Here is a 22,467-nt window from a genome sequence, read left to right as displayed (position 1 = left end):
CCCCTGGGCTCACGGGGCAGTGGACACACAGCCTGCCAGCGCAGGGTGCCCTACAGCCCTTCAACACGCGGCTGACTCACAGGACACATCTCTCCTCAATGTTTTTTCCATTATTTACGTAAAAACCGTTCATAAGAGAGAGAAGCAATGACCACGCTGCATCTGCTCTTCACCCTTTCTTTTTAAATGAAGTGGTTTAAGGATTTCCTGGGGGTCAGTTGGACTGAAAAACCCCTCAAAGAAGAAGCCTAGATTATGTACAAGCTTTTATTATGTGCCAGGCCTGATACACCAACGGAGGGAAGCATCAGTATAGTTTAGTGCTAGGTCTCATGTCCAGCACAAATCACTCCTCTCCAAATACAAATCACCTAAAAAAAATCACTTAAGAGTGAATTTAATCTATAAACCATAGTGTGGAACTCCTACCCAACACACAGCACAAAATATAATAGGTAAAACTAAGGGAATTACTATGCAGCTATAAAAATATAAAGGGCGCAGGGTTACAGCAAAGAAGATAAACTGAGACTAAATCACATTAAATGGTTCAAGTAAACTTGCCCTCTTTATTAGGAACTTTTCATTCTCTGAGTTTTTTGGCTATTTAAATTGTTTTTCTGATCACATCAGGAAATAAGACAGTAGCGCCTTCTGCATATTGTAAGCATTACAATAACATATATACATTAGAAAAAAACAAGTTCTTTCTCCAACATACAGAGTTTTCACTGCTCCCAACAGAGAGTAAGAGCCTTCCAAACAGTCCAACCATGTATTAAATGATCTGGACTTTAGTAAGTGCTTTATAAATGAAAAACATGTTTGTGATTGAAGTTTTTTTGCTGTTACTTAAACTGTCATGAATGGAAGAATGTTTTACCTCACACTTCTGCAACAAAACCAAAACAAAACCCCAGTATCCCCCACCCTTCTAGAAGGCAATTTCAAACCTTCGTTTTTGTCATGTACACATGAAATTGTCACCTGTAGTGCCTAAAAAGTTGCACAGACACTTGTGGTAAGCAAAGTTTCCATTTTTAATTGGTTATCTCTAACAAGTAGAACAATGAAAAATGGTGATTTAAATCTCATGAAGTAGTGCTGCATTGCAGATGAAATTAGAAGCAACTGAAAACTTGAAAAAAGGGAAACTTCTGCTTTTTGTCCTCCCTCCTCATCAACAATTCAACTCACATTTTTACTAAATTTCTAGAAGAAAGAAATCAGCCTAAGAAGATATACATGAGACAAGACTCTCAAAATAATACGATGCAACACTAATAAATATAAAATGGAGTTTACTTATTTTATAAATAAATTACTCTGAAATCTTCTAACAAACACAAAAATAGTTTCTTTCACTGGAATTTGAGACAGCTGGATTTAAAATGAAGAAATTTAAAAAGAAAAAGTATCTACTGAAAGATTAATAATAATCAAAATGATCAGTACAACAATGAAAATATCAAAAATAACACAATTTCTTCCTTTCAAAGGAAGAAAATGGAAAGAAAAGGACAACAGGGTTTTGAAAAACCTTGTGAATTAGTTTTTTTATGTGTCAAGGAAGATACTTAACAGATGCTGAAAAATTCCTTTCCAGTCGCGTTTCAGATCAAGTAACTTCAAAAATAACCAACATCTTAACCTAAGTCCCTATTAAAATCCACTTTAAACTTTAAAGAAATTGATTTAAAAATATTTTATTGCTTCTGTGTTTGCATATCCCATACATACACAACTGGTGTGATGGTAACAAGATGAGAATAGAAATGAAAAATCATTCATAGATCACCTGAATAACATCTAAAAGCACAGTGTCCCCAAACACGAGTAAATCCTCAGTTTCTTCATTTCTCTTCCCTGTCTGTTTTAGAGCCCAAAGAAATAAAATCTTCATCCTCATTCTAAACCAACTGGCTATCTCCCTGAAGTTCATTACTGATAAGTTAGTTCATCTGTTACTAAAAAATTAATCTAATTAACCTAAAGGATGAGGGTCTACCAGAAGGCAATCAGACACCTTTGTTCATAACAGCCCTGTTCTCTTTCCCTCAACTGTCAAAGCATTCAAAAGAATACTGTCTTCTCTCTCTGTGCTTGGTAGCATTCAAAAGAATATTGTCTTCTCTCTCTGTGCTTGGTAGCATTCAAAAGAATATTGTCTTCTCTCTCTGTGCTTGGTAGCTAACAGCGATATAAAGCTGCTGTTGAGGAGCAGTAGCAAGTACTACAACACCCAGAGAAGACACATGCAGCCACAACATTTTCACACACAATATGGCTTTATGAGTTAAACCTAATGGTCAGTCCACAAATTAAGTAGTTTCCTTCAAAGCAAGTCTAAAGTCCTATTTCCATGAGCATTATTAGGATAGAGTTGTTATTCAGGATGAAAGTCTTTACCTATTTTAAAAATCACACCTGGAAAAGATGAAAGGTAATTTTCCATTGTGGTAGTTTATTTTCCCAGACCTGAATTGGTGTGGCCTCTTTTTAGCAGAGGATAAATTACCATTACCATATTAAAGTAAGAAATAGTTACCTAATGCTAATGTATGGGCAGATGCTGTGTGAGGCAGTTGTCAGTAGGAACCAGCAAATTGGATCTCTTAATTGTTGATTTGAAAAGCTAAGAATAGGTGCTATTTCAGTGTACACAATTCCTCCAGACATGCTTAAACATTTTAAAATCGGTAACTTTATAGACGGATAATACTGATGACTTTGACATGCTAAAATCATTTATATTTGTTTTTTAACCACTTCTCAGTTGCCCTTTAAAATGAGCACAATAAGAAACACTGTTGCTGAAGCTGGTTGCGTTGGCTCTCTTAGGGCCCTGGCAATAAGAGCACAAACCTCCTTAGGAGAGCAGCAAACCTCACAAAGGGTAAAACTTTTCTAACATAAAGACATTTTGATTATTTCACTCTTTGCAACCTGCCAATTTGCCTTATTAATCTTCTCAGTTTGCTCACAAAGATTCAATTTGGTTTTGACACAAGCCAGTGAAGAAACTGGCCTGAGTGGGACCAAAACTAAGCATGGAACACTTCTCTGCTGTTTAATTTGGGAGTTGAGTTTAATAAAAAACTGTTTTCAAAGTGCTTCTAGTTAAAACTGTAGACAGGCTCAATCAAATAAGCAGCAGGAAATGCCAGGCCAGGAGGCTGGAGAGCCACCAGCTGCCAGCCCAGCAAACCTGGGTCTGTGCCAAGCAGATAAATAAAAGCAACCCTGGGTGCACTTGGCTTTTGGGGCAGGGTATTCCACCTTTTGTACTGGCAGCAGTGAAGCTGATGAAGAAATGGCAGAACTGCCAGACCCTGAAGAGGAGCCATTGCATGGCCTTGACCATCACTGCCAAAGCACACCAGGGGCCCTGGGGTCACTGGGGCTCCCCATGCAGACAGGGCGTATGAAGGTACAGGGCTGTACCAGAGACACTCTGGGCAGCCCGGCTTCACAGGACCATAGGGGAACAGCTGTAACTGGCAGGGAATGGAAACACTGACATTGGCAAATGAAACACTTTCACTGGCAAATGCTTTAAGCTTCAAGTAGGCCAGCCTGCAACTCGAACTTGCAGAAACTGCCTGAGACAGTGTTTTCACTGAGGTCATAAAACACACATATCCTCACTACAAATCAAAAAGTAGACAGTGTATCAAAGCTCAAAAGAAATTCAGTAGTACAGGAAACCAAACTAAAACACTGGCTATTTGCACTGTTTAGCAGCCATCTGTAAACAACAAAGGTGCCTAATTAGTGTGCTTGATTAAATTTCAGCAAATTCTTCATGACTTAATTCTACAGATATTGTGATTGTGCTTCCTTATTTGTGACTTCGGTACACTCCCTTCATGTTTCTAATTAGGACTTTGAAACAAGGACACAAACAAGGACACTCTGCTTCTCTGACACACAATCGGAGGAGATATCCCTTAAGCTCTGCAATGCTGAAAGACCATTCCCAAAATCCTTCACAGGTTTCACACACTGTTCTGAGAAACACGACCCTGGCAACAGAATCAGTGTCACGTGGATTAAATTAGGCATACAGTGCAGACAACTAATAAAGCTAGTAACCCAAACAATTTCTTATTGAATCCTGCCAATTTAATTTAAGGTGCTCTCTAATAATCTCAGGTATGAATGATAAACTTGAAGGAATCAACCTCGCAGGAAGACATGGCCTGAAGAGTCAACTCCTCTTTACCACCCTTCACAGCTACCCAGACTTAAGGCCACCCAACTTATCCTGCATGCAAGTACAGTACCCAGAGCTCCTCCGTATCATCCAGCCCCATTCCACAGCTCAAAAGAGCAAGTGTACTTTGGCTATAGCTAAAGACAACACAGGGATACCCTTTGTGCTAAGTTTGCAGAGGGCACACATAAGATAAAAATGCATCTATTTGATTCTTAACAATTATTTCATTAGGGTGCAGATTATGTGGCAAGTAATGAGCCACAGACATCTCCCAAGCATCCACAAAGTGCACAGCAATTCCTGAGAACATTCTCCTCATGACAGAATCAAGCTGAAAGGAATACCAGTCACTGTTGAAGAGGCTCACTTCTGGCCCAAGCTCCTGAACATTAGCGGTTCTGATGACGATTGAAGTCTTGGGGCTGCGGTCCAGCAGCTGAACGACGGCTCTGCGGATGTTCCTGAGCCGCCGGATGTACACTTCCACGGGGAAGGTGCTGAAGTGGGACCATATGGTTATGGCTATGACGGTGTTCCTGCCCCCCACGATGCTGTTGAGCTCGTTGGCGATGTAGCGCAGCTCGCTGCTGAACACCGTCGAGAAGCGGATGGGCGGCCCGTGGCAGCGGAACTTCAGCAGGATGTTGTGCTTCAGGTCCACAGACATGAAAGGGCCCACGTTCTTCGGGCTCCCCAGGTTGAATTCCACTAGATCTGAAAGCCCAGGAGCAAGTGTTAGTGAAAGATGGTGCAAGAATTTCAAACTGTCAACAAGATGCGTGGACCACAGGGCAAAGCAGGAGTAGATAAGGAAATCTGAACATATTTCAAAGAACTCTAAAATTAAACAGAAGTGAGCATCATTTTTCAGAGTGGAGTTTATGGGTGTTGAAATCTGCAGGACAGCACATTTGGATTTCATAAGGCTGTCAATGCCTTTTCCAAGTTTCCCAAACTATTTCCTTTTCTCTTATAAAAAAGAAATTTTCCAAATAGTCATTGTTACTCTCTGAATCCAGCGTTAAAAAGAACCATTCTAGCAATTTTAGGACTCCATTAAATTGAAAGATTAATTCAAACTGTAGGAATTAAGGCAGCTCAAAGACTGTATTCCAACACAACTGAAGTGCTTTTCACTTCAATTGGTTGAAAGGGATGAGGGAGGCAGGAATATTTAATTGTCTACTGAAATACTTCTATTTAAGTAACTTGAATAAGGAAAAGGGCCCTAAAACCTATAAACAGCAATTGAGGCAATTTGCTACTTCATTCCAAAATCTCTCCAGTGACTGGGATGCTGCAAGGCCTTACAAAGGCAAGGCCTTACACGTGACTTCCAGCCAAGCCTCCTGGGGTGGCCGCCTTAACTCACAACCACAGCAGCAGTACTGATCCAAGGACTTTGCAGATACCTGATGGCCTACACATTTTCAGTGTCTGCTCAAACATTTGGCTGTCTGCCAGGACTTCTGATGAGATTTTGTCTTTCCTCTTTCTTTGTTTTGTCACTGTCACTCAGTAAAACCAGCTCTGTGTCTGAGATGTGAGAAATAAGGCCTTGTAAAGGTCCTTAAGGACAAAGATATATAACAAAAAAATTACCTGGAACAAATGCTGTCAAATATTCAAACCACTGCCTTATTGTAGAGTCTCCAAACAAGTGGATTACTTTTCCTTGTAAGCACTCAGTTATATCATCTGATTTATTGAAATTATGGATCCAATGTGTTCTGGACCTCCACTGGTCTTCATAATAATAGCCAGAAGGGGAAGCTGTGGGATCTTCAGCTCTGTCCATACTGCTTAAATCTGGAAGAGAAAAATCCTTTGAAACTAACATGCAACCAAAGCAGCCTACATAATGTTCACAGACAACTAGTCAGTGACCGCTGGGTGGCCGATTATTGTTCGGCTCGGTTTAAATTAAACGGTATCTCTGCCGCTAATGTGAAAACGTATCTGACACCTTTCTCCCTGCTCTAGAAGCGCTGAGTGGCGGGTGTGTGTCCCGGCAGAGAGGAGCGGACGCACGGAGAGCGGCGGAGCATCTTCCCCATCCCGGCACGGCGCACTGCTGCCCTCCAGCGCCCGGCCTGCGCACGGCAGCGCTGCCCGCCGGGGACACCGACCCCGCGGGGACAGACAACCTGATAACACTCAGAGAAACGTCCAAAAAACCCAAAATAAACCCTCCAAAACCCCCAAACAGACCAACACCAACATCCAGAAAACTCCTCCTATGGAATAACACGTACCTCGGCACTCTAGAAGAGTGAAGTCTGAAGCATAATGCTTCCAAACTCAGAAAATACCAGAATTAAAGCCAGCATAAATAAAAATGGTTTATGTGCCATTTGAACACGATAATTATGAGAGTCTCTAATTCCAAAGATTTTGTATATTGTCTCTGCTATCTAGCCTCCTCCCCATTTACTGCCTGGGACAGGCAGCCCCCTGAGGAACAACTACACACCAGCGAAGCTGTGTTCCACAGGATACCTTTTAACTTGCAGAAGTTGAGCAATACCTTGCAAGCAAAATCATCAGGATTACAGATTACAGACAAGCTTCAATCTCATGGTTATATCAGCCAAATATTGTCGTATTTCTCTTAGTAACCAGGGTGATATTGGCACATCAAAGTTCTGTGAGATTGTTCCAGGTTCTTCCTTTGCCATTTGTGTATTCAGATACGTGAGCTGAACAAGCATGGAGATCTTCCCTGGCACAAACACCAGCTGCATGGAGCAGACACTTCCAGCTGTTTAAACACTTCTACTCACCTTGGAGTGAAGACTGCTTGGTGTGGAGACTGCTAAGAACAGCCCATGCCCTGTCATAACTTACAGCTGTTTGATAAAAGCACACCTTGACGTGACCAATATCATGCCAGGGACCATTCGAATTATGTGAAAGTACAAGCACTGGAATTCCAGGGCCCAAAAGCACCCTCTGATAGATGCTTCATTATAACACAGATAGAGCCAACCATAACCATCTTTCCTAATAAGCATTTTTAATTGCTCTTTTTCTATTCAATATCCTCTGCATGTTGCATTAGTAGATGTTAACCTTAGAGGTTAGAGAATGTTAACCTCCTTAGACCTCACAGGGACGCTGTAAAAAGCAAACTACAATTACATTTGTATAACGCAAACAATATAATCACAATTACCACAGAACAAAGCAATCAGAAAATTCTGTCTCTGGATTCTGATTCTTTAATCTGACAGCAGGAACAAGGAGGAAAAAAAAACCCAACTAATAATGTGGATTCATCCAATATTTATAAAAGGAAAAAAAGCCTTCACATGGTTATGCCGTTAAAGGCTAATTCATAATGTGAATTCTCAGCTTGAGTTTATTTGATTCTAAGTTTTGATGTAAAAGCAATTCCATTTTCTACCTTTTAGATGTAACAGTGGTACTAGAACAACTGTTTGATGCCCCCCAGTTAATCAGTATTTCAAGTCTGGGTACAGTATCATACCAGTGTTAGCCCAGAATTGGCCCTTACTTTGAGATTTTATAAAAGAGAATTAAAGCTCCAACCTGAAGTTAAAAATCAAGAATAGAAAGGAAAACTTTTAAAGATCTTGATCTACATTTACCACCATACAGAAGAACAGCAGAACAATGAGTTTGTGTGTACCATCAATCCTAACAAATCCACACATTCACGAGCATTATACCAATAAGTTCAGTTTATTTATTCAGAGACTGTTGTTCTTGGAAGGAATTTCCCTGAGGAAATGTGCTACTCTTATCAACACTTTTCAACCCAGCATTAATCCTCACAACATTGTAAGTACGCTTTGATCATTCATAGCTCCTGGAAGAAGGGTGACAATCAAGTTTTGAATTTGTAGCAGTTTCTGTCAGGAAATATACAAGATAAAAAAAGCAACAAAAACACATCGGCTAAAGGATCTGGACAAAGAAAAGAGGTGGAGGGTAAAATGCTGCAAGCCTAGTAGTAGAACTGTTTTTTTTAGTGAAAAGTAAAACTAAAAGCAAGAAATGCAGTAAGTTGTCTTCTGTTCAGACTTTATTGCTCAGGTCAGTAACTCTACCTTAAAAGTTTCTATAACCTTATGGAAAAAAAAAACGGAAAGTTTTAATTTAAGAAATAATTCTCTATGTATGATATTTTATACAGACTTTTTAGAAGCATAAAAAGCTTGCATTTGGATATGAATGAGATAAAACCTCTGAGTTTATTCTAGTACAGACCATCTTTGTTCTGTTCTTAGAAACAGCACAGAACAATTAAGTTCTGGTCCAGAACTGTAGGTTCTGACATCCTGTGGTAACACAAATTATAGTAATACTTGAATGCATTTATCAAAACTCTTGATAAAAAAAGAAATTAAGAAACATCACACAGCTGTTTTCATTAGATTCAGAGTTTGGTAAACAGTTACTCTAAGACATTTTACAGTGTGAGTAAATGCTAGGGGAAATAAAAGACATTTTTGGCAAGAGAACAAACTACTCTTCTTCTGATTTCCTTTTTTTGGCTAAAAATCCCATTTATGTACGTAATTTTAGAAAAAAAGTTTCATTATTTCTGAACTTGTATTACAGATAACACACAAAAGCCTTCAGCGTTTCAACAGAAATCTGATACTGATTTTTGCACCATGCTAAAAAAACAAACAAATTATTATTTTATACCTGCTGTTCTTTTTATAAATTTAATTATGAGTTACAAACAAGAATCTTATGCAGTTCACTTTACCTGTAAATGCCTTGGGCTTTACAATGACTGAATCGGGTCCGCTGGAGGGTATCGGCCTTTTGATATTCACATCACTTGAACAAAAAATGAACACATCAGTATTTGTAAAAGTTACTGTGAAACTTGAAAGTAATAGTAATCTCATTTTTTCTTACTCTACTTCAAATAACCACATAATACTACAAATTTTTACTCTAAGTTTATCCTACTTCCTATAGCTGAATTCATTCTGCATTTACTTTGAAACCACCATCACTATTCTGAATCCAAATTCAAAGTTTCACGGCACTGACACAAATCTTACTGACACAAATCTCAACAAAGAAATCAAGCTGTCAGAGGTCTGCAGAAAGGTTTTGGGGATTTTCCCAAAGATGTTCCCAGCTTGCAGAACCTTGCAGACAAACTACTGCAAGGGTACAGGGCTGCAGCAGCAGCTCTCAGCTGACTAATACTAAGCTCTTGTTCTGTCTTTTACTACTATTTTGAAGAGAATCCTTGTCTATTTTTTTTTTTTTCATTTGAGAAATAAATTATTTGGAATTTCTATAAGCCACTTCAGTCAAGGATCTCAGAGCTGAATTAAACAAACAAATAAACAATGAAAACAAAACAAAAAAAAAACCCTTTCCCATTCCCATATGGAAACATCACCAATAAATAAAAGCTGTATTTTACAGGTGGACTGGCAGAGACACGAAGTCAAAAGACCCACGTACAAACTTCACATGGTAGAGCCAAAAAAAAAAAATTCCACTGATGCTTACTTTTTATTTCTGGTCTTGGTTACGAATATGCACACATGCTTTCCTAAATTTGGAGCTGCTACTCTAAAATCTTTCCCAGTTTAGGCCTCAAGTGAACATAGTGCCAAAAGGATGTTTCCTACAAAATTTTTGTTGGAGAGCAAGACAGTAGCCTACAACTACAACTCTGACACTAAATAGTAACTAACTTTATCTAAATTCAGCTGTGTAATTTGATACAAAAGCAGTTCTGTCACATGTACTCAGGCACTGAGAGATGGTTTGGGTTTGTTTTTTTTAATGCTGAATGCAGAAATAAAATATGACTGTGAAACTAATTTAGTTTGATATTTGAAATAACATGCACAGATAATTTCCACTTGCATGGGTATTGCTCAGCAATTTTTTCTACCAGGTGTCTTCTTTATGAAAGTGTTTCTGAGATTTGAAAGTCATACTGAGCAACAAGGAACACATTTAAGATAATTTTTTATGAGGACAAAAACAATTTGTAATTTCTGTAAAAGTAAGCATAAAACCCAGACCCTTTTTAGGGAGTTTAAATTTTGCTAAAAACACTTCTCAAAGCATTGTTACTGATACTGCAAGTGCAGGTATGGAAACGGAAAATAAGAAAACAGTTCCCCAAACCACCGCCAGATTTAGACAGCATGCTCTTGTGAAATTCAGTAGCACAGAAGCACAGAAAGAAAACTACGTGCCAAGTTTCTTCAAGATTGCTAAGATTTTTGCACAGCTGAATGGAGTTCAACAACTCACACCAAACATTGATCCTGCAGATACACTCCCCCTCTAAGGCAATGTGTCATATTTAAGCAATAGGCTAAAGTTTGTATAAAACAAAACCCAAACAAAACAGTTTGACTGGATATATAAATTTAACAACATACAAACCTTTGGAAAAAGAGGCTTTCCTCTCGTGTCAGAAGACCTTTCAGATATCCACCTTTGGCATGGCTGATTCGGCTGGCACAGGACAGTTTTCGAGGCTTGTAACAGAACCACGGCTCACCCGTGTAGAGATCTGTGAAGTTACAGACTGGGAGACCTCCAGGCAAGCAAACGTTGCACTCTGTAGTTTCTGAATACCTCCCAGACTTGAATGAGCTTTTGAAATAGACTCTGTCCGGCCTTTCCTCTCGTAAGCGCATGAGGACTTGGATTGCTTCGCTCGGATGGACAAGTGACACAGAAACTTTGACCTCTCCTGGCCAAAGCAAGGTAAAGAAGACCTTGTAAAGGCCATTATGGCAATCTACAATCCTTCCTGCTGCTCCAGCTTTCAGCCCAGGAGAGTGAATTCGTGCCTGTAAGTAGTCTCCACCATACTGCTTGGGTTTTCCTTGGAAATCCTTCATACGAACGAGTACCTCTAACTGATCCCCCACCTTGAAGAACCTGCTGGGTTTCACAATCACGAAGTCACTGTGTGTGGGATCAGTGCTTTGTGCAAAGGCGATTTTGCCATCAGGGGGCTTTGGCCACTGTATTGCAGCAAGCAACGATTCCTGCTCCGCTTGTTCCCTTTTGGACAAGGTCTGCTGCGTGTACCCACAGTAAGGCTTCCTGGTAGTTTTGGCTGTCTGTGACAGAGAATGCTGGACATTGTTTTCTGTTATCCAATTCGATCCTGAAACTGTGTCATCATCCAGGTGCTGGGGAGAAAAAGATTACCTGAAGCTGTGCTATGAAATGAAACGCTGTGAATAATGGATGCTTTGTCAGAAAATGATCCCAAGAACTGGGCTTTACTTTACAGAGCTTTGAAGCTGACCAAATGAAGCAACTTCACTAGAAGACCCAAAACTAATACTTTGACCATGGGATTTCCAAGGAAACAGGTGGGCAACCTGCTTTGGTAAACAAGCACTTAAAGAGATCACATCCAATGTATGGCAGTGTTTCAGCTACCAGTATACTCTCTAAAAACCAGCAATGTGAAAAAAATGACAAAAGGTTGGATGATTAAGTTATAACTCATATTTTCTTTTCTTCTGCAGTAACATTTTAGTCTGGGAGCACCATGAGGTCTAATAGCTGCCCCATGTAATGCAAGGAAATAGGGTTTCTTTGAGATGTTACACTGCAGGTTAAGCTGACGCACCCCTTCCAGAGAAGTCTGCTGCATGTAGCAGCTGCAGTCATTTATCTGGTCACACTCACATCACTTCTTGGCTAATTATCTGAAATGCATTTTTCCCTGTAATGTGCACAGTGGAAGAAATAAAAGAACAAAAGCCCAGACCTTCCTGGGACAATGAATTCACAAACCAGGTGGCAAGTAGAATAGTGCAGGACAAGCTAGGACTAAACAGGCAAAAAACCTGCTTTATTTATAAGATTTTAAAATATATATACAGCTGCTTCTAGCACTAAATGAAACAGCAAGCAAAACATCCCCTAATCCACACAAGCTAAAAAATTAAAATAGTTAAGTACGAAACTAGACTAAGAGAGAGGGATTCTGCTGAAACTTGAAAAAAATGCATTTTGTACAAAAACTGTATTTTCATGCAAATGACTGCAGATACCATCTTCTTTATGACATCACATAATTTTGCAGGGTAGCATTAGGAAATTTTTTAAAATAGCAGTCTAAGACTCCAGAGGTACCCATGAGACTTCTAATCAGAAATGCAAAAAACACCCTTCAAATACACACAAAATCAGGAATTAATGAGCAATTAATTACCAGGTGTATATATAGTAGAACTTATCCATAGTTCTATTTGACAAAGAAGGAAAATTGTTTTTCAAGCAAAGATAAAAATTATACAGTGTACCATTCACATGGCATCAGATGATATGCTAGTTTAGATTTGAAAGATAGCTAGAAGATTTAAACAAAGTTATTTGAAATCTTTAAAAATATCATATTTAAATATTGGTACAATATTACCAGTACCCCAGTGTTCTCCATTTACTTCCTCCATAACTAACTCAGTAATGTACTAAAAGTCACAGCACTCATATTGAAGCCTTATTCATTGTTATAAACCTTTCTTAGGCCATGGAAATATCAGAAGCGTCTTAAAATCATTTGAACCACACTGAGATTCAATATACTTTTTTAGAAGAAAGGTAAACCTAACAAGCAGGAGAAACACATAGGTGTTTGAAGTCTGTGACATAAGTTGGTTTTGATCAGCTTTAGAGTAAGATGATGAGCACATGAGGATGTAGGATGGATACACAAAATCTCCTTCATTTGATATCCAAGTTAACTATAAAACCTGAAACTGTAAATTGCTACACTGTAGCTCTAAAACATAAATTGACACATACCCATCTATACACCAGATGTTAACATCACAATAGAAGCTTTTGCTTCTGTTTTATATTCCCACCCAGGATATAATAGATTTTCCCTGAAGGCCATCTGAGATAACTCTTAATTATTTTTGTTTTCCATCACAGCAAGCCAAGCTGCAGATGTAGGCTGCACATTACTTTTATGACTCCAGTAAATTTCAGCCAAAGCTGAGAGTAAATCTGAGGAACAGTTCTACTTTAAATCTTACCTACATGCATTCCTGAATTGAGACAAGTTTCTATTTTTCGAGACCTTTATAACTTCCTCCCTTCACTTGCTCATGCATAAATAAATAAATAAATAAATATAAAACAAATATCTATATATATATATGAAACAAATATATGTATATATATAAACCAAACATATATATATATATATATAAAACACAGAAAATACTGCATGGAAATATTTTTTAAAGTTAGCTATATATTTTGATGCATCTAATAAGCTGGTAACAACGTCTGAGCAAAAATATTTACGTGTTTTCCTAAAGAAGAGTGGAAAGGGAGAATATGGGTATGTGATTACTTGTTGTTTCCAATGTAAGTTCCCAAGAGAAAGTTTCTGGTTTTCAGTTGGTTCTTCAGTGGTTGGTACTTTGGGCTGTGGGACATGGGAAAAACAAATCCATTCAAATTAAGAAGAGATGGTTATCTAAGATAGCTTAAAAACTGACATATCCCTATTTTTAGTCTTCTATAAATTTCCTGAGGGTTTTAGACCCAGTCTTTCTGTCAGAGATGTAGAAGATGCCATTTCTGGCCTAGCTAGCCTTTCTGAAGTCTTCCCAGGGGCATACCTATATCTTTTAGTGGGAAAGGGTGCAAAGAACACCAAGCCAACAAACTCATTCAGAAAACAGAACATGGTTTGATGTCTCCAAATCAGTCCACCTACACAGATTTTTAGCAGAGCATAAGGCCAAAGCTCTTCACTTGTATGCAGCTGAGAACAAGGACAAGCACTGTCACTTCAACATCTCCAGGTTATGTTCTACTAAGGTGAATAGATCATACCACAAATATTTCCTCAGTCTATCTTGAAAGAGCCTGAGAGGGAAGATCCATGAAGGTAAGAATAGAGCTTCTCCAACATCCTGAAAAACCAATCATTCTCCAGCATCCTTGTTCATCTTTACAGCCCTCTTTAAAGCCTAACCAGGACCATGTATTGCTGCAGAATTATAAGCTTTTGTGTGAAAATAAGCTATACAATGTACGCCATTCACAGAAGAAAATATTGCAGAGATCCTCTTTGCCAGTAAAGGCAGAAAAAGCTTCAGAGTCAATTAATACACCAAAGGTCCTTGACCGGAATTGAAAAGCTTTCCAAACCATCTTCCTTTCTTAAGTGTTTCCCAGGCTCAGCTCCAAACAAGTACTTAGGTTCTCCTGCCTCCACAGATACACAAGGCCTGCCCTGAGGTAAATAACTAGCTTAGTTTGTCCCCACTTCATATCCTACTCCCTCTTGGCATTTCCAAATCTCTATGGCTTCTCTACGTTGTCATACCGAGACTGTGCAGAACTGAGGGCTTTCTACTGCAATTAGTAACCATAACGAAATAAAATTCTTTTATGAAAAACAGATAAAGAGGATTTCTCAAGAGTGCTCTTCCTTTATGACACAGATTCTTTTAGTGTTCATTACAGCTCCATGTTGGATAACACCTGCTTTGCCTATTTCCATGTATACTCCATTCAAGGTGTCACGTAATTTAAGAGCAATTCCCAATGGGCTTTGTTTGTTTGTTGGGTTTGAGGGTTTTGTGTTTGTGTGGGAGGAGTTTGTTTGTTTTTGTTTTGTTGAGCTTTTTTCTATCATTATTTTTTTTTCATTTACTGCATTTTGAAGCTAACCAGAACCCAAATGTGACCACAAAGTAATTTAATGGCTATCTGCCAAGTAACACAGGCAGGACAGAAGAGATTACATGTCAGTTAAGCACTAATAAATCTACTAGCAGTTCCTGCATTAGAGATGTCATAAAAAGGAAACTATATTTTTATGAGAACTAATGGAAGTTTCAGCTTATCTCATCTTTTGGCATTCTCACTGCCAACTAAGCAAAAATTAGATACAACGTATAGATTAACTCGGGCAATAATGCTCTCAAAGATATTCTAGAAAGGTCACAGAGTGTTGGGAAAATCTGCAATGAACACCTGTCCTCTGTTAAACACCACAATGTAGGTGGCTGATGAAAATGTTGAGTATTTCCATTGCTGCTGAATAGGTGGAACTCCATCTCAAAGCCCAGTATCTTCCACCAGCTGTTAACTCCTGCCTTGGTCTGGTGCATCCCAAACAGCTGCTGCAAATCTGCATAAATCACTGTCACTAGAGCAGGAAGCAACACAGGAGATCCCCAGGCAACAGGCACAAGTGGAAAAATAAAAGTTCCACGAGACAACATCTGAAACTGAACAAATACCAATTCCTGAAAGATCAATCATCTTATTTTCAGTAATTTTACACTCCAGGTACTTTGTTACCTATGACAGATATGAAATCAGTTCTCTATCATTACCACCTCACAGCACTGAATGGCTGCTAAACTACTCTAAGTGACAACACCAATCCTCAAAAGCCATCACCTGACAGTCAAATGTTCCAGAAATAATTGGAATAAGAAAAAGTTATCTTTTGTAGGCACCTGCAATTTAGCAGCAAAAATTTACAACTTGTTACACAGTTCTTTTGTTCAGTTTCAGCTGTCTTATTTCATATGCTGTCCTGGCAAGAACCTTCCCTTCTCCCCGTAAACTCTCACTTCAAGGTGCTTTTGAATCCCAAAGTGGTTCTGTCACTCTAAAAGCCACCAGTACAACTACACAAACCCTCCTGCATTGTGAGAGCTTGATGATGGGGCAACATCCTGCACTTCACAAAAATTGCTGTACGTTTTATCCGTCTGGCTATATTCCCAGAAAAAAATATAATAAAATATTATTCTGGTACTATATGATCACCTGTGTGACCTCAAGAGAATAGCTATTCCATAATAAAAAGCAAAACAAATAATAAGCTGGCTACCAAATATTTTGTGGACAGCTTGGTTGGTTTTTTGGGTTTTTTAAACACAAGACAAGGAAAGTAAAATTCTGACTTGGGTATGACTACTGGGAGAGTGTCATTAGTAGTTTAAGAAATTAAGCAGAAACATTCCAACATTAAAAACTATAAAATCCTAAAGCAAAAAAGAATTGCCTTAGATCTTGAGCTTTAGCCAGCTACGTTGGATGATTTAGGGATAATAAGTACGTCTGATGTATTTACAAACACGTTCTCAAGAGTAACCAACAATAAGCTCTCCTTCCACAGCCTGAACAGATATCCTGTGAAAGTTTTTTAAGATTTTTTCTGGCTTTGATCACTGACTGAAAAGAATCAGCATAAATGCCTATGTTAGAGTGCTTGGAAAACTGAGCCAAGACAAATACAGGAGCAGGTCCATTAAGAAAAGTCATGAAAACAGAAGGGGTTGCATGTTGCAGTGTAAAGATTTGCCAGCAACACAATACTTAACTGAGTTTAGAATAGCAGACATGTAAAGGGCAACAATACCACAGACACTTATCATGGACAGTGGCAAGAAAAAGCACAGAGCAAACACCCAACCTGCATTTTCCATTTCACTCTCGAAGCACTGCCAGAGCCCTTTACTCCAAGAAATGAAATTTTAAAATAGAAAGAAAACACTTTAAGACCCTAAATATCAACCTTCCTCAGGCAACAGCAAAATTGAACCACAGAAAGAGAAAACAAAAGCTACCTCTTATGAACAAAATGGATCACACTAACTTGAACCAAAAGTCCATCAAACACAGTATTTTGATTGCCAATAGTTTCCAACAGCAGGTATGTGGGAAAAGAAAACATGTTGTGCCATTTCCTCCTGTAGACTGAACACACTTTCTAGCACTTTATGGTTTAGATTTCTTCAACACTAGGGTAAACATCTTTAAGATCTAGTATCCCCCAATAGACTTTTCTTCTGTGCATTCATCCAGATTTTTTGAATATATGCATTTAGTAACTATAAAGACCTACTGCAAGGGTTTCTGCAGCTTTGCTGCAATCCATAAGAAATATCCTACTTCCTTCAAAATCTGCATCTGCAGTTTTTATTTAATGCGTCCACTAGTACTGGAACATGTAGCCCATGTTCATGCTTCAGTTATTGATCCTGACATGCTCGTGATTTTAGACTTCTCAAACATCTTCCTTACCCTTACGAGATCCTCTTCTGATTCAGCTATATTCTGTGTGGTGTGAGGGGGCTTTACAGCCCCTCTTTCAGATCATTTCATTTGGGCACCACTAGGCAGGAGGAAGGAAGATTCTGCAAGTAGCATACACAGAACTTACAAGCATAAAGCAATTACTGACTGGCTGATGTGCACAAAGGACAGCTATAATTTAACGAGGTGTTACGCTAAGCATTACGATGCTCATCCACCTAATGCAGCACTGGAATGCCTGGCCAGGCAGGCAGCCAATGGGCAGGGTCAGCCGCCAGGGCTCCCTCAGACAGATCCTCATCTGCCTTGACTTTAATCTGGGGCTACTGACTAAGCAGTTTGAAAGCACCTCTGCACTGAAGTGATAAGGAAGATGCAAGACAGATACAGTGAAGGGAAAAAGGGAAAGGCAAATAAAAACTGCATCATTACAGGCTGGAGGTGAACAAGCTAATAACAGCTCTGCAGAAAAAGACCTAAGGATTCCAGGGGACAGCAAACCCAACGTGTGTCAGCAGCACAGCATTGTGGCAAGGAATTAACAAGATCCTAACCAGCTGATTGAGCAAAGTTATAGTTCTCCTCAACTTGACAATGGTGAAGTCATACCTAGAACACTGTGTCTGGCTTTTAAACAACCCACGGCAGAATAAAGCTGGCAAAACCAGACAAGAGCCCCTGAGATGATTAGGGAACTGAAATGACACTAAAGGAACCAAAGGATCCTTTCTTAAATCTAGAGAAGATCAAAAGGGGATCTAACTGCAGTTTTCACTTCCTACAGGAGAGCCACAGAGGAACTGGAGTTAAAGTACCCTCTAATACGATAAGAGGCAACCTCCTGTTGCACATAAGGCAAACACTCTTCCTTCTAAGAGGGAAGCAGCATTGCAATAGGCTGCCTAGGTAGGCTGTGAAATATGAATGTCCTTGAATACTGACTAAAGTCAAAATACCCTGTTGCAATCCAAACTAACTCTAATGCTAGCCTTTTGAGGAGGGTGTTGGATTAAATACCTCCAGACATGCCTTCAACTATGAATTTTCTGTGATTCCAATTCATAGCTAAATGCTGTCAGTTAGACTATTCTAACCTTACACTCAAAAGTCAATGCTGCTCAAGCCATCTTGGAGAAGAAACGGGCTCCACTTACCTCTAACTGAAAAAAATTATGGACCAGGACCACAACAGCCAGCACTGCCATAAGCAGGCAGAAGAGCTGCAGTCTGAACGAGTCACGCCACATGGTCCATTCGTGTCTTTCCCTCCCATGTTAGACATTGCCATGACTTCCATTCACCACAAACATGAATGTCATTTCGTCTCAGCAGAGCACGAGAGAGTTCAGTTGACTTCCACTTCATTCCTGCAAGTGCATTTACAAAAACTGTATTAAGTCCAAAAATGCTACTACAACTAAGAGGTGGGGCAGTAACTAGTACAATAGAACTGTCAGCACAGATTATTTTGTGGAACTAATCTGAACATTATTTATCGTGTTACATAAATCTCTTGGATGTGCCAAAGCAAACCGTTACCACAAAGCTGGTCTCACCTGTAGCTGATACAAAAAAAAAGACAAAAGAAGAGTGCAAGATTTTGTTCTGGCAATCAAAAAGACCAAAACAAATAACAACCACCTTATTTATCTGTTAGGCCACACCACCACCATCCAGATGTTACCAGACCGAAGCAGAAACTTGTGGTTTTAGACAACTCTCATTTACCTGTTTACACATCCCAATAAGTTGTCATTAAACACTAATGTCTGAAGTCTGAAATGAATTTGGATAAGCAAGGTAAAATTTACTTCATCCAGTTTTCTGCTTGGGAAGAGGGGAAAAAACAAATCAACTGTAGCATTAAAGAGGAGATACCTAAGAGAATTGAAAGCACTGAAATTTAACTTCATGCATCACCCATAACATTACATTACATCTTCCCTGTTTTGCTTTTTTATCGTTCCTTTTATCTCAGGTACTCATATGCAGCTCTAAAAATAAAAAAAAAAATAAACTTCTGGAAGGAATACAATGTCTTGGGATTTGGTATTTCTGGTTCTTTAAATCTAATAACAGCACTGTCTTTCATAAACTTTAACTTTCATACAATATTGTTCCTTTAAGGTTGCTTGATGGCTGATCTGCTATAAAATCACAGACTTAACAGCCACTGATAAAGTTCTCAATGCTTGCTCAGAATGACTCTTAAACCTTCCTTTCTTTCTGAGAAGGACAATTTTGATGCAGTCTTTCTGCAAGCAAAAAGGGGACTGTTCTTGCAGAGGCTCTAAACTTGGAAACAGAAAACAGATGGCAAGAAGAGACAGTCAAAAGACACCAATCTCTCCAAACCCAATATTCTCAGAGCAGCATTACTCATACAAGCATGCACCAAGTGCAACAACATAATCAAATGATTATATAAACTTCATATAACTTTCTATAAATAGTGTAACTGAGAATTTATACAATTAAGATAATAAAAATATACAGTTCCTATAGTTTTAAGGCCATATGAAAAATGCTATGTAAATTTAAATGAAAGATAATGATACATTAAATATAAAAATTAAAAAATTATTTATCAAATGAACACAGGCTAGAAAACTGAAATACATTACTGATATAACCAGGACAGCCCCAAAATAGACCACACATTAAATTGCTTTACAAGGATTATAGGGATTATAACTTCAAATGCTTTGCTGAGAATTACAGAGATTGTATTTCTGACCAATGAACTAGCATTGAAAGTGCAAGACATCCATTAAAGTGAAAGTACCAAAATGCCACCAAAATGCAGCTTTGTTGGAGCTGCTCTGCACTAATACGAATTTTACATAAAACAACAGCTTAGGTCATAAATTGATAATAAATATACCTAATTATGTGAAAATTCTAATTTAAGGATGCATACGTACATGTGAAAAAGAGAAATACATCAGACAAAACCATAATTTTCAATTCTGTTGCTGAGAATTCTTACCATATGACCAAAAAGCACAAGACACTGAAAATAGACTGTAATTTCAGATGCCTAAAATGACTACAAATGCTTTCCCATGCATTTTTAATCAAAATTTTCCATGTTACGTAGGTATAAAATGCCCTAAAACATTTAAATGTGCAGGTTTAGAGCTTTTTTTATGCTAAAGGTTTAATATACTGCCAGTTCTATGACAATTGATGAAAAATTGATCCTATTCATTTTTTGTAAAAGGGAAGCCCAAAAGTACACCCAAAAGCCTTAGGTTCTTACCCTACTCCTGAAATGCTCTCTGAAGCCATCCACATGAAAGGCCAGACAACCTTGGAAACAATACACAAGAAAAATAAGTATATCTATAGAAACACCCACAAATATTTTTAAATAAAATTCATACATTGGTGGTTTGCTTACAGTGGCACAAAATATAATGGCGGTTACAACTTTTTACCTGTAAAATCACTTTAGTTTCTACAATGACCCAAGAATTATGTTAAAGTATTTTATTCATTTAAACTTCAATGCCGTGCCTTTGAATTTTCTTCTAAGTATTACTTCTCCCAGCTCACAAGCCAAATTTTATCAACGTTAAAAACAAAAAGCGATTTAATGACATACTTATGAATACGTCATTAAATCATGCCTCATGTTCCAATACAGCATTGTTGCTTCGCGTTTTTTTACAAGTTGTCAATTACCGTCAGATCCCTATCCCCACAGCTAAGCCAGCAGCGTTACAAAAGCAGGTATGAGGGCAACTCTCCAAATTTTGTCATGCAAATCGCAAAGGCAGAGAGGAGCCGCTCCTTCTGGCGATGCCCAAACCGTGTCACAGAGACACAGGGGCTCCAGGCTTGATGCTCGCGTTGCTGCCAGCACGGAAAAATCAGATTTGCATCTGTTTTGCGCAGATTCCACCCTGGTCCCCAGGGCTCGGGGAGCTGGCAGCTCCCGGCCGGGGAACACGGGACCGGACACGCACCCACGAAACAGGGACGGGGGCAGCGAGCAGGAAGCACCGCTGCCGGCAATGCGAACCGCACGGCTGTTTTATTGCTTCAAAGGTACTTTTTAGGATGCCGCGGAGTGGCCATCCCCGGGGAGCGGCACAAGGCAGTCGCTGGAGCGGCAGGAAGCACCTTCAGCCGCCGCCTCGCTGAACGCCGAGCGGCGCGGGCAGCGCGGCCCTGCGGGCGGGCGGAGCCGGCCGCGGGGACGAGCGATCCGAGCAGGGCACCCGCCAACCCCGGGACCCCGAACCCGCCTCCCGCCCCGGGCCTCCCTCAGCGGCCCCGGGCCCGCCGCCGCCCCGGCTGCCCCGCCAGGCTCTCCCCCCGCACACGCCGCGCAGGCCGCACCGCCCGCGCCCCCTCACCGCAGCCCCCGGCTCTCCCCCGGGCCAGGCGGCGGCCTCGCCCCCGGCCCGGAGGCGCTGGCTGTAAATGCCCGGCTCCCTCCGCCCCTCCTTCCTGCCCGCCCCCCACACAGCGGCGGCGGCCGCCGCGCCTCCTCCCGCCCCGCCCCGATATCGGCTCTGGCCCCGCGGCCGCTGCCGCAGCTTCGGTGCCGAGAAGGAGCAGTGAAAAGGAAACCAGACACAAAACCCGACAAAAACAATGCCACCGGCCCTGTAATTTTTGAGCCACCGCAGGTGAAGCCTAAGAAAGCAGGATGTGAGAGGGTGGCGCGGAGCCGGGCACTATGGCCCGGGTGGCAGCTCCATGGTCCGCAGCCGCAGCCCCCGGCAAGAGCGAAGGCTCTGACACGAACCAGCGCAGCTCAAAGGCTGCCCAGCCTGAAGGCGAACGGAGCAGGGAGCGGCTGAGGCGGTGTCTTGGACAGAGAGAAGGTTGTGAGAGCCTGACCCCAGAGCAGCTGCAAAGGCTGAGCGGGGGATAAAGGCACGGCCCAGCACAGCAGAACTGGGCAAACGCAGCTGCATTGAAGGCTGGATTTCAAGATGCTCGATGAGGACATGCACGCAGTGTTGAGCTGTGCACCCTGCACCAAAGCCAGGCGGCACTTCCAATCTGCAGGGCATCTGCAATTAGTTTTGTAAACAGCGCATAAGTTTGGGAATGCCAAAACACACACCTGCCAGCAATGCTTTGAGCTTATTTTTACTAAGGAATACGGGGTTTGTTTAAAACCAGAAACAAGACAGAGCTGCTGAAATATTCTTGTGAACACA

The 22,467-nt window shown here is 40.2% G+C and overlaps 1 protein-coding gene across 7 annotated transcripts; it reads right to left on the bottom strand.

The window, feature by feature from the left end:
• Positions 1–544: 544 nt before the first annotated feature.
• On the bottom strand, positions 545–21,786 carry NXPE3 (neurexophilin and PC-esterase domain family member 3). 7 transcript variants are annotated; one of them, XM_086883154.1, is made up of 9 exons: positions 21,652–21,738; positions 20,550–20,599; positions 19,016–19,111; positions 18,442–18,654; positions 13,572–13,646; positions 10,622–11,382; positions 8,961–9,034; positions 5,822–6,028; positions 545–4,933 (listed from the first exon to the last, which is right to left on the bottom strand). In XM_086883154.1, exons 4-9 carry the CDS (start codon positions 18,532–18,534, stop codon positions 4,383–4,385), a joined length of 1,761 nt encoding a protein of 586 aa, XP_086739280.1. In that variant the 5' UTR covers positions 18,535–18,654; positions 19,016–19,111; positions 20,550–20,599; positions 21,652–21,738; the 3' UTR covers positions 545–4,382. The 7 variants fall into 7 exon arrangements, with proteins under 7 accessions (XP_086739280.1, XP_086739283.1, XP_086739279.1 ...); XM_086883157.1 differs by lacking the exon at positions 13,572–13,646 and having other exon boundaries at positions 21,652–21,746; XM_086883153.1 differs by lacking the exon at positions 19,016–19,111.
• Between the last annotated feature and the right edge of the window lie 681 nt (positions 21,787–22,467).

The sequence above is a fragment of the Cyanistes caeruleus genome, chromosome 3, assembly GCF_971803275.1.
Source record: "Cyanistes caeruleus chromosome 3, bCyaCae1.hap1.1, whole genome shotgun sequence".
NCBI lineage: Eukaryota > Metazoa > Chordata > Aves > Passeriformes > Paridae > Cyanistes > Cyanistes caeruleus.
The sequence above is the reverse complement of the archived record's forward strand: the minus strand, read 5'-3'. Positions and strand labels throughout refer to the sequence as shown.

What these genes read in the sequence shown, in the direction of transcription:
- NXPE3 (XM_086883154.1), bottom strand. Translation starts at nt 18,534, where the DNA reads ATGTGGCGTGACTCGTTCAGACTGCAGCTCTTCTGCCTGCTTATGGCA. An exon ending in ACTTACATTGGAAACAACAA is followed by an intron (nt 11,383 to 13,571) that starts GTAATCACATAC and finishes TTTTCTCCCCAG; the next exon opens with CACCTGGATGATGACACAGT. An exon ending in AAAGCCCAAGGCATTTACAG is followed by an intron (nt 6,029 to 8,960) that starts GTAAAGTGAACT and finishes TTTCTCTTCCAG; the next exon opens with ATTTAAGCAGTATGGACAGA.